Source organism: Octopus bimaculoides, chromosome 2 (assembly GCF_046866305.1).
Source record: "Octopus bimaculoides isolate indiv1 chromosome 2, ASM4686630v1, whole genome shotgun sequence".
Lineage (NCBI taxonomy): Eukaryota > Metazoa > Mollusca > Cephalopoda > Octopoda > Octopodidae > Octopus > Octopus bimaculoides.
The window spans coordinates 163,796,612-163,808,987 of record NC_142929.1 but is presented as its reverse complement, the minus strand read 5'-3'; the positions used below and the strand labels follow the sequence as shown (position 1 = coordinate 163,808,987).

The 12,376-nt window shown below is 37.2% G+C and overlaps 1 protein-coding gene across 21 annotated transcripts in view; it reads right to left on the bottom strand.

Annotated features, from left to right (window-relative positions):
* LOC106875262 (kalirin) overlaps nt 1-12,376 on the bottom strand; it is a 549,719-nt gene that overhangs the window by 405,917 nt on the left and 131,426 nt on the right. For all 21 annotated transcript variants that reach the window (XM_052965684.2, XM_052965690.2, XM_052965687.2 and 18 more), the window contains 2 exons: nt 8,907-9,021; nt 642-732 (listed from right to left, as the gene is read on the bottom strand). In XM_052965684.2, coding sequence (XP_052821644.1) covers nt 642-732; nt 8,907-9,021 — 206 coding nt within the window. The remainder of the gene's footprint in view (nt 1-641; nt 733-8,906; nt 9,022-12,376) is intronic.

Sequence of the window (12,376 nt, the reverse complement as noted above, 5' to 3'; positions counted from 1 at the left end):
TATTTCTTGAAAAACATTCTAAAGTAATCAATAATTTATAAGATCAGTATTTCAAATAACTACAATACCACTACTATTCGTTATTGCAATTATCTACACCACTAGTAAGGTCACAAAAAGCCTGCTGGAAAAGTACAATAGCTACAATAAGTTATATCCATTCTTAAGTCAGTCAGATGTCTTTCAACCCTTTGTGACCATATTTCTAACAAGAATAGACTGTTCATATGCTTCAATTAATTCCCATATAATCAAGAATGGAGGAGGTGGAGATGGTAACAAAATAACTGCAAACATTATATAAAGCAGATGTTTGGAGTATAATTCAACAAAAGGTTCTTATATAAAATTACAATAGAACATTTATCTACTGGAATAAGGTGTAGCCATTCATGTAAATAACAAGGTTTTCATCAAGATTCACTTTAAACAAAAATAGTTTGTTACAGGCATTGGCGGAGGGGGTTGCCAGTGTATGATATGGGACGGGGGTGGGGGGCAGTCTTAGCTATGCTAGTACTGAAAGAGTTAAAGCTTTGGCTGCACATACTCAAATGAGGTAAGTAATTTAGTCTTGCAAACTAGACTTTCATTGTAACAGAGATTGAAAGAAATACGTTCTAAATATTTTCACAACTCACCTGCAAGGCTTTAAGTATAGGTTTTACTGTTTGCCATGTGGAACCTCTCATATCAAGAATGATGGTAAATCCTTGCTCTCGGACATCATCACTAGAAGAAAATAGGATTTTCATAATAATTCATAAAAATACTTAAATAATTCAAACATGCAATCATTACTGCTTTTAAAAAATAGTTTCTAATAGTAGTTAGTCTTCGCTATTTTTTGAACAAAAACAATGTATTAGAAATATTTCATTGGATTTTAATTAAGTCTAATTTGCCTCCATTATTTACATTTTTTTTATACCTAATCAAGTAGAAGATAAAACAGAAACAATAGAGAACTAATTATAAAACAAAATTTCTCTGTGTCAATCTCTAACTGCAGAAGGAACCTGTGGAAGAGGTAGACTCAGGAAGACATGGGATGAGGTGGTGAAGCATGACCTTCAGATGTTGAGTCTCACGGAGGTGATGACAAGTGATCAAGACCTTTGGTGATTTGATGTGCTTGAGAAGACGCATCCAGCCAAGTGAGACTAGTCATGGCCAGTGCCGGTGACATATAAAAGGCACCCACTACACTCTTGGAGTGGTTGGCATTAGTAAGGGTATCCAGCCATAGAAACTAGGCCAAATCAGACTGGAGCCTAGTACAGCTGTCTAGCTTACCAGTCCCAGTCAAATGTCTAACCCATGCCAGCATAAAAACAGATGCTAAATGATGATGATGATATAGTTATGAATGTTTATTTTCTGAGCTACCTTTCATCTTTCTGGGGTTGATAAAATAAAAACTCAGTAGTTTAGTCTTAGATCAACTGTAACTGACCAGAAGTACCCTGTTGTTTTCTTGGATCCTGCATATATACAACTACACTGGTCAATAATGGATCCTGCCATATCCAGCCCAAATTTTCTACATGTTTTATGTTCAAACCAGCTAGATCTGGCCTCTCACATCTACCCGACAATGTCATTCTAAAAATAAACAATCACATCGTCACAGGTTACAAGATAATCCATGATTAATTCAAACCAACATGAATAAAAAAGAATACATTTGTCAGAGTAATCTGAATGCTGAAGGGTTATGGTTGTGATGTGAGATTTGAGGGATATTTAGCTATTTCTATCAAATCAAATGACAATGAAGAGCAATTGCTTTCATTATTAAATGCTCTTCCTTCATCTAATCAACTGACTGCAAAGTGGTTGAAAAAAAAACTTCTCAACCAGGCAGACTGCTGGCATCAAGAGATTCAATTACTATTTGATTGACATTCATCATCATCATCATCATCATCGTTTAACGTCCGCTTTCCATGCTAGCATGGGTTGGACGATTTGACTGAGGACTGGTGAAACCGGATGGCAACACCAGGCTCCAGTCTGATTTGGCAGAGTTTCTACAGCTGGATGCCCTTCCTAACGCCAAAATAAATTCTAAGACCAAATAAATACATAATTTTGAAATCAAAACTTTAGAGAGAGAGGTTAGAAATTATAAATACTTTTTAATTGATAAAATCAATGTCAGAATGTTATGAAAAATTTTTAAATACAGAGTAATTAAGATCTAAAATTAACATTTAACTGTGGTGGAGATGAACTGCAACACTTCAAAATTAGATATATTTCAGGAGTGACATAATACATATGAACCCACACACCACATTATTTAGCCCACCCTCATCCCCACCCCACTGCTCATTTAGCAGATAAACAACATAGAAAATCCTTCCTGTGAAAACTGCAATCCTCTCTAGAATTTCCTTCCTGTCCATATGTTACCTCTATTAACTAACCTTCACCACCTTAAAATATTAACATCACTACAGACAGGAGCCAGCTTTCTTGGCCTTGGATCTCTCACTCTCTCTGAAACATGTACGCATGCGCACGCACACACGCACACGCACACACACACACACACACACACACTTGCCCACATGTGTTTTGTTTCCTTTTAAGATTCATATGTCCTATTTTTACCACTTTTCACCTGCAGAAATAGCAGTATAAATTCCTGTATATCACATCCTACTGTCTTTCAAAAGGAAGGATACATTAAATAACATAAACAACACAGTTCTAAATATACAAAAAGACGGAATAATCACAGCTGAAACATCTTTCGTCATAAATCTGCCTAACCATAGCCAAGTCCACACAGAGATGCCTTTCATCAAATAGATTCTATTACACATACTCAGCTCACACATCAATTTGGGGATTCATAAAATATAGGAAGGCATAAAGCAGCTCCAATTTCTTCAATCTGTTCAGATTCATGAACAGATATTTCACAGGAAGATAGTTTGAATGATGAATTCTAGTAATGTTCCTAGCAATTCTGCAAATTCTAAACACCACAAATTAAGTTATATTAAACCATACCAATACATATTAGGCTCTGATGTTCCTTACATCAATAACCCAATAGTGAAATGATAATCAATCAAGTTGAAGCATTTAACTTTAACAAACAATTGCATACATTTTTGGCATCAATAGTCACCTGTGGTTTTAATTATAGTGGTTAGTGATGATGTTTAACCTCAGCTTATACCTAATGAAGCCAAAGAATATCAGAGATTTCAACAATGAACATCACAACTTTATTTCATTTGTTTAGACTGTGTCCTAAGTACAGCATTATCTAATTTAGTATAAACACACAAAGCTACAGGGACCAAAATAAAGATTATCATCATCATCATTTAACGTCTGTTTTCCATACTGGCATAGGTTGGCCAGTTTGACTACGGACTGGAAAGCCAGTAGGCTGCACCAGGCATTAATCTGATCTGGCAAGGTTTCTATGGCTGGATGCCTTTCCTAATGCCAACTACTCTGAGAGTGCAGTGGGTGCTTTTTACATGCCACTGGCACAGGAGCCAATGAGGCAGCACTGGCATCGAGCACGATCACATGGTGCTTTTTATGTGCCACTGGCACAGGAGCCAGTCAGGGGAAAATGACATCGGCCATATTCGGTTGGTGTTTTTTTACATGTTACTGACTCAGGGAGCCAGACATGTGGCACTGGCATCGACCCATGCTTGAATGGTGCTTATTATGTTCCACCAGCACAGGTGCTAGTTAGGCGACACTGGCATCAGCCACAACTACAATTTCCATTTTGATTTCGATTTTTGATTGATTTTACTTGACTCAATAGGTCTTCTCAAGTGCAGTGTATCACCCAGTGATTCAAGGATGCTTTTAAATGGGCTGGTTATGCAACACTGGTATAGGCCATGATTGTAATCTCGTTTTACTTGCCGGGTCATTGGCCACGATTCAATTTCACTTGATTGTGTGCATTTATTTTTTACACACCACTTCTACACTAGATCTCGAAAGACCTTTGTTTTGAGATTTTGTCAAGGAGGAAAATTTCTCTTTCTAGACTTTGTGTATAAAAACACATTGAGCCCAGCTCCAAGTGGACTATCAGATACAGTGTTTTGGAATGAGTTCGCCTCTTCAGTGATAGATATTGCATCAATCATTTGGAAGCAAGCTAGAACTTCTATTCTTATATAGAAAGAGCAAACAAAATATTTGCAAGTGTCTGCTGAGGTTTGCCAGACTGGAAATATTTTAGTATAAGCACACAAAGTAGTGAGGATCAAACTAAAGTTCCAACTTAGCTTCAAATGCCTAAGGAGATATCTACCACTGAAAAGGCAAAATCATGCTGAAACACTATGAAACACTGACATCACTTGGAGCTTGGTTTGAAATGTTTTTATACACAAAGTTTATAGAGATTTTTTTCCAAGACAGAATCCCACAATAAATGCCTTTCATGTTCTAGTGTACAAAAGTATGTTAAAAAATATACACAACTTTATCATTATTATCATCTAACATCTCTTTCTTTTTTTAAGAAATGAAAGGTTTCATTTAAGGAAACCTGATCTACTATTTCTAGTAGCTCCCTAGCGGATGGTGTTTATGTATTCTGGTCAAAACCATCTACTCTTTAGGCAGACACAGTATACAAATAGAACTACATTATGCAATGTGTCTACCTTTGGTTTTAGAGACAAGGGTATTATTTGAGGTAGATTTGAATATTTCTAGCAGGTTGAGTGATGACATAGAGACTCTAATGTGAGAATACCATACTTTCAGAGGATATTTGCTTTCATACTTCCTGTCAGTTTTGGTGCTTGTAGAAAACCATATATATTTGACCAAAACATTTTAGAAATGGTGAAATCAAGAGTTGGTCTTTAATGACACTCTAAACAGATTATTCTTAAAAGATATGTAATACGATTATCTAGATGTGCTACAGGTTTTTAAAAATATAATGTATGGTTTTAGAAAATACACACTTATGCTTAAATGCTTTGCAAAACATACTTATAATTTACTATATAAAACAGAAGCAGTATCAGACCAAAACAGTCATCTGTGTATCATACTTAATATAGATGCATCATGAAAGGCAATTTGATTGTGGTATTCATCTGAGGATACAATCCCTTATGGATGCAGTGTGTTCAAAAACCCAAAACTGTAACAGCAGCAGACAAAACTCATTAGGCAGCAGCTGTGAAAACACTAGATAAACCCAGAACCACATTGCTGCAAAGCAAACTTTGTAACCATACAACCATGTCCACACTTCACACAAAAATTATAAATGAAACAAGGTAACAGCTTTCTATGTTTTTAACTTTAATTTTATAGCATTTGTCCATGTGAAGTGTACCAGTAATGTTTTTTATTTGATCTCCTATGAGCCATGAAATCAAAAAGATTGAGAAGCACTGGTCTAAACATCCTCATAGTGTTGTAACTTACTTGCAAACAAGACTATTTTAGATAAACAGCTTGCACAGAGTTCATTTATAGTTTTCTGTTGCCAAGTGGTGTCACTAGTTAAGTGGTCAACTAGAGATGTTTAAAGGGAATTAAATGGTAGAGAGATGTGCTTCCTAGGGCAGAACACCAACCAATCACAGACAGGTTTAGGAAACTAACAAAACACTTGAAAAAAATTATAAAGTACGCTTTACTTAACAGATACTTCCTCATTGTAATTATCTATTTAATGTTGGATGATGTGGGGAGGGGTATGAACTGATCACAGCATAGTAACCATTTACTGCTAGGCAGATTGAGACACTGAGTGTTAAGTGTCTTTGCAATTGACACACTGCATCACCAACTATTTACCCCTTCAGCTAATGGAGATAGCATCCTAATGGTACAGTCAGATGTTTGTTTCACCATAATTACTATTAATGGACTTAACCTATTTGTTACCGTATTTCTGTTAAAATACACTACCTTTGTTTCAGTTGATTTTGAAAATGAGGAAGTGTTTCATAAAATAACTTTGCTGTTTGGAACATGAATTTATATGAAATTTCAATGGAAGGTTTTAGTTTAGATTGCTTTAAAATAAGAAAGTTCATATAATAGAACCAGGGGTGGTATCAAAAAGGTTAAAATATCTAAAACATCTTTTTTAATAACACAAATATCTAAGGAAGAAACCCAATTATTTTTTCAACATCATCAGTATAAGTAAAGAATATTTGATAATAATTGCTGATATTTATTTTTCTGACATTTTTCTAAGTAACTAAAAGGAGTTGAGGTAGGATTTGCACTCTGACCTAGCAAAACCCTCATCAGTAATGACTACCTAAATAGATCCATGAGCTGGAGGGTTGCAATGTTGTCCTCCACCAAGAGAGGGGAACACCAATAAATGGTGAATGCAGTGAAACACTGTTACTACTGCTCCTAGGTATAAACTACCAAGTGTTAGTAATTCGACTGAAGTCATTATGAAACTTAACAGCCCAACCACATTCCAAGTACTGAATAATATCTTATGAGTGCCTTATTCAGGTGGTACATAATCCTCTACCTTGTATCTTCCCCATTTCACAGATGGTATCCTGTTCCCAGTAAACCCAAAATTTCATTTGAGAATCTGTTCCAAAGCCACCAATTTCCAGCCAGGCTACCTTCAGAATGGAGGCAGTCATCACCTAAAGGTCTTGTTTCCTCATCTAATCATCATCATCATCTTTTAATGCCTATTTTCCATGCTAGCATGGACTGGACAGCTTGATGATGTAACAGGTCCAAGGACTGCATCAAGCATTAACGTCTGTTTCCTAAAAATGCCTAAAATATCGGGTGGTGTCAGCTATCGTCTAGTCACCCATATAGTCAACCAGGTGATACATGAAGGAGTCATACCAATGATTGGTGTAGCAGCACCATAGTCAACTGCTACAAATGTAATGGTGATGCATTAGTTGTGAATAATTACAGAGGTATCAAGTTGTTGGATCAGGTAATGAAAGTCACAGAGAGGGTCATAGCCCAACTAATTAGGGAGAGAGTTAGTTTAGATGAAATGCCGTTTGGATTTGTGCCAAGAAAAAGCACCACTGATGCTATATTTCTGGTAAGACTGTTGCAGGAGAAATACTTAGCCAAAGGTAAACCTTTGTACCTGGCTTTCATTGACATGGAGAAAGCCTTTGATCTCTTATCTGGTGGTCAATGAGGAAACTAGGGATAGATGAATGGTTAGTGAGAGATGTGCAAGCCACGTACAGGGAAGCTGTCAGTAAGGTGGGGGTTGGCAACAAGTATAGTGAAGAATTCCAGGTAGGGGTCCACCAAGGATCAGTCCTCAGCCCCCTCGTATTCATCATAATCCTCTATGCAATAAGAGGAATTCAAGACAGGATGCCCCTGGGAGTTCCTCTATGCTGATGACCTTGCTCTAATAGTTGAGTCACTATCTGAACTAGAGAAGTTTCAGGTGTGGAAGCAAGGTCTAGAATCGAAGGGCCTTAGAGTCAATCTAGCAAAAGCCAAAGTCTTAATAAGTAGGAAGGCAGACAAATCACAAATCCCTTCAGGTATATGGCCCTGCTCGATCTGTAGAAAAGGCGTAGGTAGAAACTCCATAAGATATACCTAGTGTAAGCTATGGACACATAAGAGGTGCAGCAATATCAAAGGAAGGCTAACTGAGAAGATAGTTTTTGTGTGTGGCAAATGCTCAGGGGCAATAAACACTGAAAATGTGCAGAAAACAGCTTCCGTCACATGCCAGGGGAAAAAACTAGAAATAGTTGATAACTTCCATTACCTAAGTGACCAAGTCAGTAGTGGGCATGGATGCTCTGAGAGTGTAGCTGCTAGAATAAGAATAGCCTGAGCAAAGTTCAGAGAGCTCCTACCTCTGTTGGTGACAAAGGGCCCCTCGCTCAGAGTAGACTGTATGTGTGCGAACAGCCATGCTACATGGCAGTGAAACATGGGCCGTAACTGCTGAGGACAAGCGTAAGCTTGCAAGGAATGAAGCTGGTATGCTCCACTGGATGTGTAATGTCAGTGTGCATACACGACAGAGTTTAAGTGCCCTGGGAGAGAAGTTGGACATAAGAAGCATCAGATGTGGTGTACAAGAAAGACAACTGTGCTGGTATGGTCATGTGTTGCGTAGGGATGAGGACAGCTGTGTGAAAAAGAATCACACTAGCAGTTGAGGGAACCTGTGGAAGAGGTAGACCGAGGAAGACTTGGGATGAGGTAGTGAAGCATGACCTTCGAATGTTAGGCGTGACGGAGGCAATGACAAGTGACCGAGACTTTGGAGATATGCTGTGCTTGAGAAGACCTAGCAAGCCAAGTGAGACCATAATCATGGCCTATGCCGGTGCAGCATAACCAGCTCATTTAAGAGTTCTCTTCAATTATTGGGCAATAAACTGCGTTTGCGAAGACCTGTTGAGTCAAGTGACGTCATTGTCATGGCTGATGACAGTACCACCTGATGAGCACCTGTGCTGGTGGCACGTAAAAAGCGCCATTCAAGCATGGTTGTTGCCAGTGCCACCTGACTGATTCTCGGTGGCATGTAAAAAGCTTCATTCAAGCATGTTTGATGCCAGTACTGCCTGACTGGCTTGTGTGCCGGTGGCACCCACAACACTCTCAGAGTGGTTGGTGTTATGAAGGGCATCCAACTGTAGAAACTTTGCCAGATCAGATTCGAGCCTGGAGCAGCCTTTTGGCTTGCCAGCCCTCAGTCAAACCGTCTAACCCATGCCAACATGGAAAGCGGACATTAAACGATGATGATGATGATTATTCTATAGCTGGATGTTCTTCCTAATGCCAACCACTTTAGAGAGTGCGCTAAAAACATTTTGTCAAAATCAGACACACAAAAAAAGCAAACAGGAGTCAAGTAATCATAACAATAATTTATAATTACTTACCTTGGCACACTGGCAAGATAGGTCATGAGTCGTCGTAAATCTTCATATTTTAATCTTTCAGGATGAGTGTGTGAAGGGAATGTCAAAATTGGGCCACCTTGCTTATTTCGGCCACCTAAAAGAAAGAAAGAAAATTAAACATACGTAAAACGGACTTTATTCTTATTTTATTTATGTATAAGCTAATTTAACAAAAATTAAATATTGAAATAATATTGTATATTGGTATGGTCACAGGTTCACTAATTCACTAATTATTAAACTCCAGCACTATTTCTTTATTATTTGTAAACAATAATAATAAATAGTAATAATGTGTTTTGAATGGTACAACAATGCACTATAATAACAACAAAGGACTATAATAACTGGTGTAATTTAATCATCCATAGTCTGATATAATATTTCGCAATATAACAATTCCTTCTTCAGATATCCCTAGGGATTGATCGATACACAATGCTTCAAGTGAACCACTATACTCTCCTATCTTTATTATTTATATTTAGTAACTAATGAATATATTTTTCTTCATATAACAGTCAACTGCTCATGCAAATATGTAGTGCTTGTGTTTACAGTGAGATATAAAGCCAGTGAAACTACAGTCTGCACAAATCACAGTGCAAACAAGAAAAACTAGAAAAGCACTCGGAGAGTGCACACCTCCGCCAAGCAGCTCATTTCCACCCATATACACGCATGCTGAAAATCGACCAATTTCCCAAACCAACGCCGGCAAAAACATGACCTCCTTGGTGGGAGTAAAAAAAAAATAACACGGCCATATGATTTTAAGAAAAAAAAACCCTTTAAAAATGAGAATCATCTGAAGCAGTTCACAGCCACTAACATCATCATTGCTTCCACTTCAGCCACATACACCGCTATCAATGTTATCATGACGGCTACCTTGACACTCACTTTCACCACCACAACCAGTATAACCACCACAATACCACCATCACACAACTAACACTATCATCAACACCACTATTACCACCATCACCTCAACATCACACATCACACTGCTCCTGTCGCCATTATAACCACCGATACTATTTTATCCTCCTCCCATACTTATCTCAACCATCGTCATCATCAACACTATCTCTAAACAGCAACGCCACCATAGGATACATGGAAAAATGTGTTTTCAAGGGAAATAATCAAAGAACCTAACATTGTAATACTTCATGTAAAGTAAATATAACAAATGAAAAATCCTTCAAGAATCCATAAAAATTCCCAGATCACTACCAAAATGTCATCATCTGTTCCTTATGTCATTACCAACTTTTTCTGCAAGTTTCATCAAATACTGTTCACAACTTGTTGAGTTATTTTGCACACAGACGGACAAACCAACGCCAATGAAAACATAGCCTCCTTCCTTGGAGGAGGTAATGAAGCAAACTGGTAACATGTTGGGTACATATTTTCATTTTTCCCTGTTTATTGTTATCTCATCTGACCCTGTTGACTCGAACTCTCTCATGATATTATAACATAGTTTTCCCCATAATTTGTGACCTTGTGTTGTTCTTTCAAAGGCTGTTATGAGTTTATTTGAAATAGTTAAATTCAATCTCAGTGTATTTTTGTATTCTAAGTGATATCTCGAAACATTCTGTGTGCCATCATGAAATTAGATGTATAAGACAACCTTGGGTATATGTTCCTCGTCCATCTGAACTACATGACTATGTTGAGTCTGAATAAGAAAAGCTTCAATACTTGATATACAACATTTCTTGAAAAGATTGACATTATGAACTCTATCCTTCCACATACACTCACAGATGCTACAAAGGCAACATTAATGCAAAGTAACTAATTGTTCTATGTGAGATCTATAGCAAGTCCAAGTTTTGTTTTCAAAGTGTAACCACTTTCATTCCAGATATGATGCTTCAGTTTATCAAAGGAGGCAGTTTCCTTGAATAATCTATTAACAATCATCATCCAGAGACGCTTTTGAACTAATTCTAAACAAACCAAACAGAGAAGGTCCTCCATATGCATATGATTTGCTTGGAAAATCTGACTGGATTATACTTCCTATTTTTGGCTTACAGTTGAAGTAAGTTGGTGAATTACTTCCATTTTCAATGAGATTATTGCAAGACCAAAGTATGTAAGAAACGCTCCATAACTGATTGAGTATAATCAAAGAAATCAGCCACAAGTGTTGCTTCATTATCAGCAAAAGACATTTTGAACAAAAGTTTTGCACTGTTCAGTATATTTGCTTTTAATCTCCAGGTTATTAAACAATCCTTCACTCATACAAAAAAAAAAACAAATCTTACTTCTTTGTCCAAATGTCCGAAAGCACAGTCAACCATAGATGAGAAATAAAGAGCAAACAATACAGGAGCCAAGATACTGTTTGGTACATTATAAGGAAAAATAGTCACATTAGCTCTCTGGAAAGTAGTAAAGAAAATCTGACTATTTAATACAATAGTCAGATTTTCTTTACGACTTTCCAGAGAGTCTTTTGGTTAACTGTATTGCAGCCTTGGTATGCTCTACAAAGACAAAGTACAGTTCCTGATTTCTAATTTTATACACACATATGAGTCATGGTGTGGCTATTTGGGAATTATCATTTCAATGTGAGGTCTCATTCAGCTTCAGTGTAGTAAAAACTACTTTTATTTGGATTGTACAGAAGTAAATACAAATAAAGGGGACAAATGGCTGTGAAGTAAAGGTGTTGGACAACTGACAATTGTTACCTGATCTGAACGTGATGCTTTACTATATGAGCCAATGAGCTTCTATGCAGTTACCAGACCTGCTAGAAGCAGCAGACAAATTTCCATCATATCATACTAACTTAAAAGAGGAAAGACACAATAGCTAATGCCGTCCTCAAGGCAAACTGCCTGAGAAAGAGTGGGAAAGTCACAACAGGAATACCTTTCATCACAGTTCTGCAGCATCAACTGTTATTATATTGTGCCCCTAAGCATAGCAACATACCTCATGTTGCTCTAGTTTGCCTGATTTAGAAAACAAGTTCTCCACTCACTATTTCACAGTCAAATTGTTAGCAGTATGAAGGCCATCACCCAGCTGTAAAAACAATCAAAAAATCATTCACCTAATGCTAATATGGAAAATGGGTGTGAAACCGTGTGTGTGTGTGTGTGTGTGTGTTTTAAGGAAAGAGAGGGAGGGAGTACAGGAGTTTACCTCAAAAGGCACAAGAGAATGTGTGACATTGCAGTAGATATGAATTTAGAATAAATCTAATTACACAACTACTGCAGTGTCACACATTATTCTCTTTCGCCATTTAGAAATGTATTTAATGAACTACAAGTTCAAATGTCTAACCTCATTTGATACTTGAAGAAACATTCTCTGCAAGCTACTTTGATATTTTTGTTAATAAGCTAGTCAGAAGAGGCAGTATCCATGACCTTTGCGGGTCTTCCAAAACTGGTAAGATGGATGCA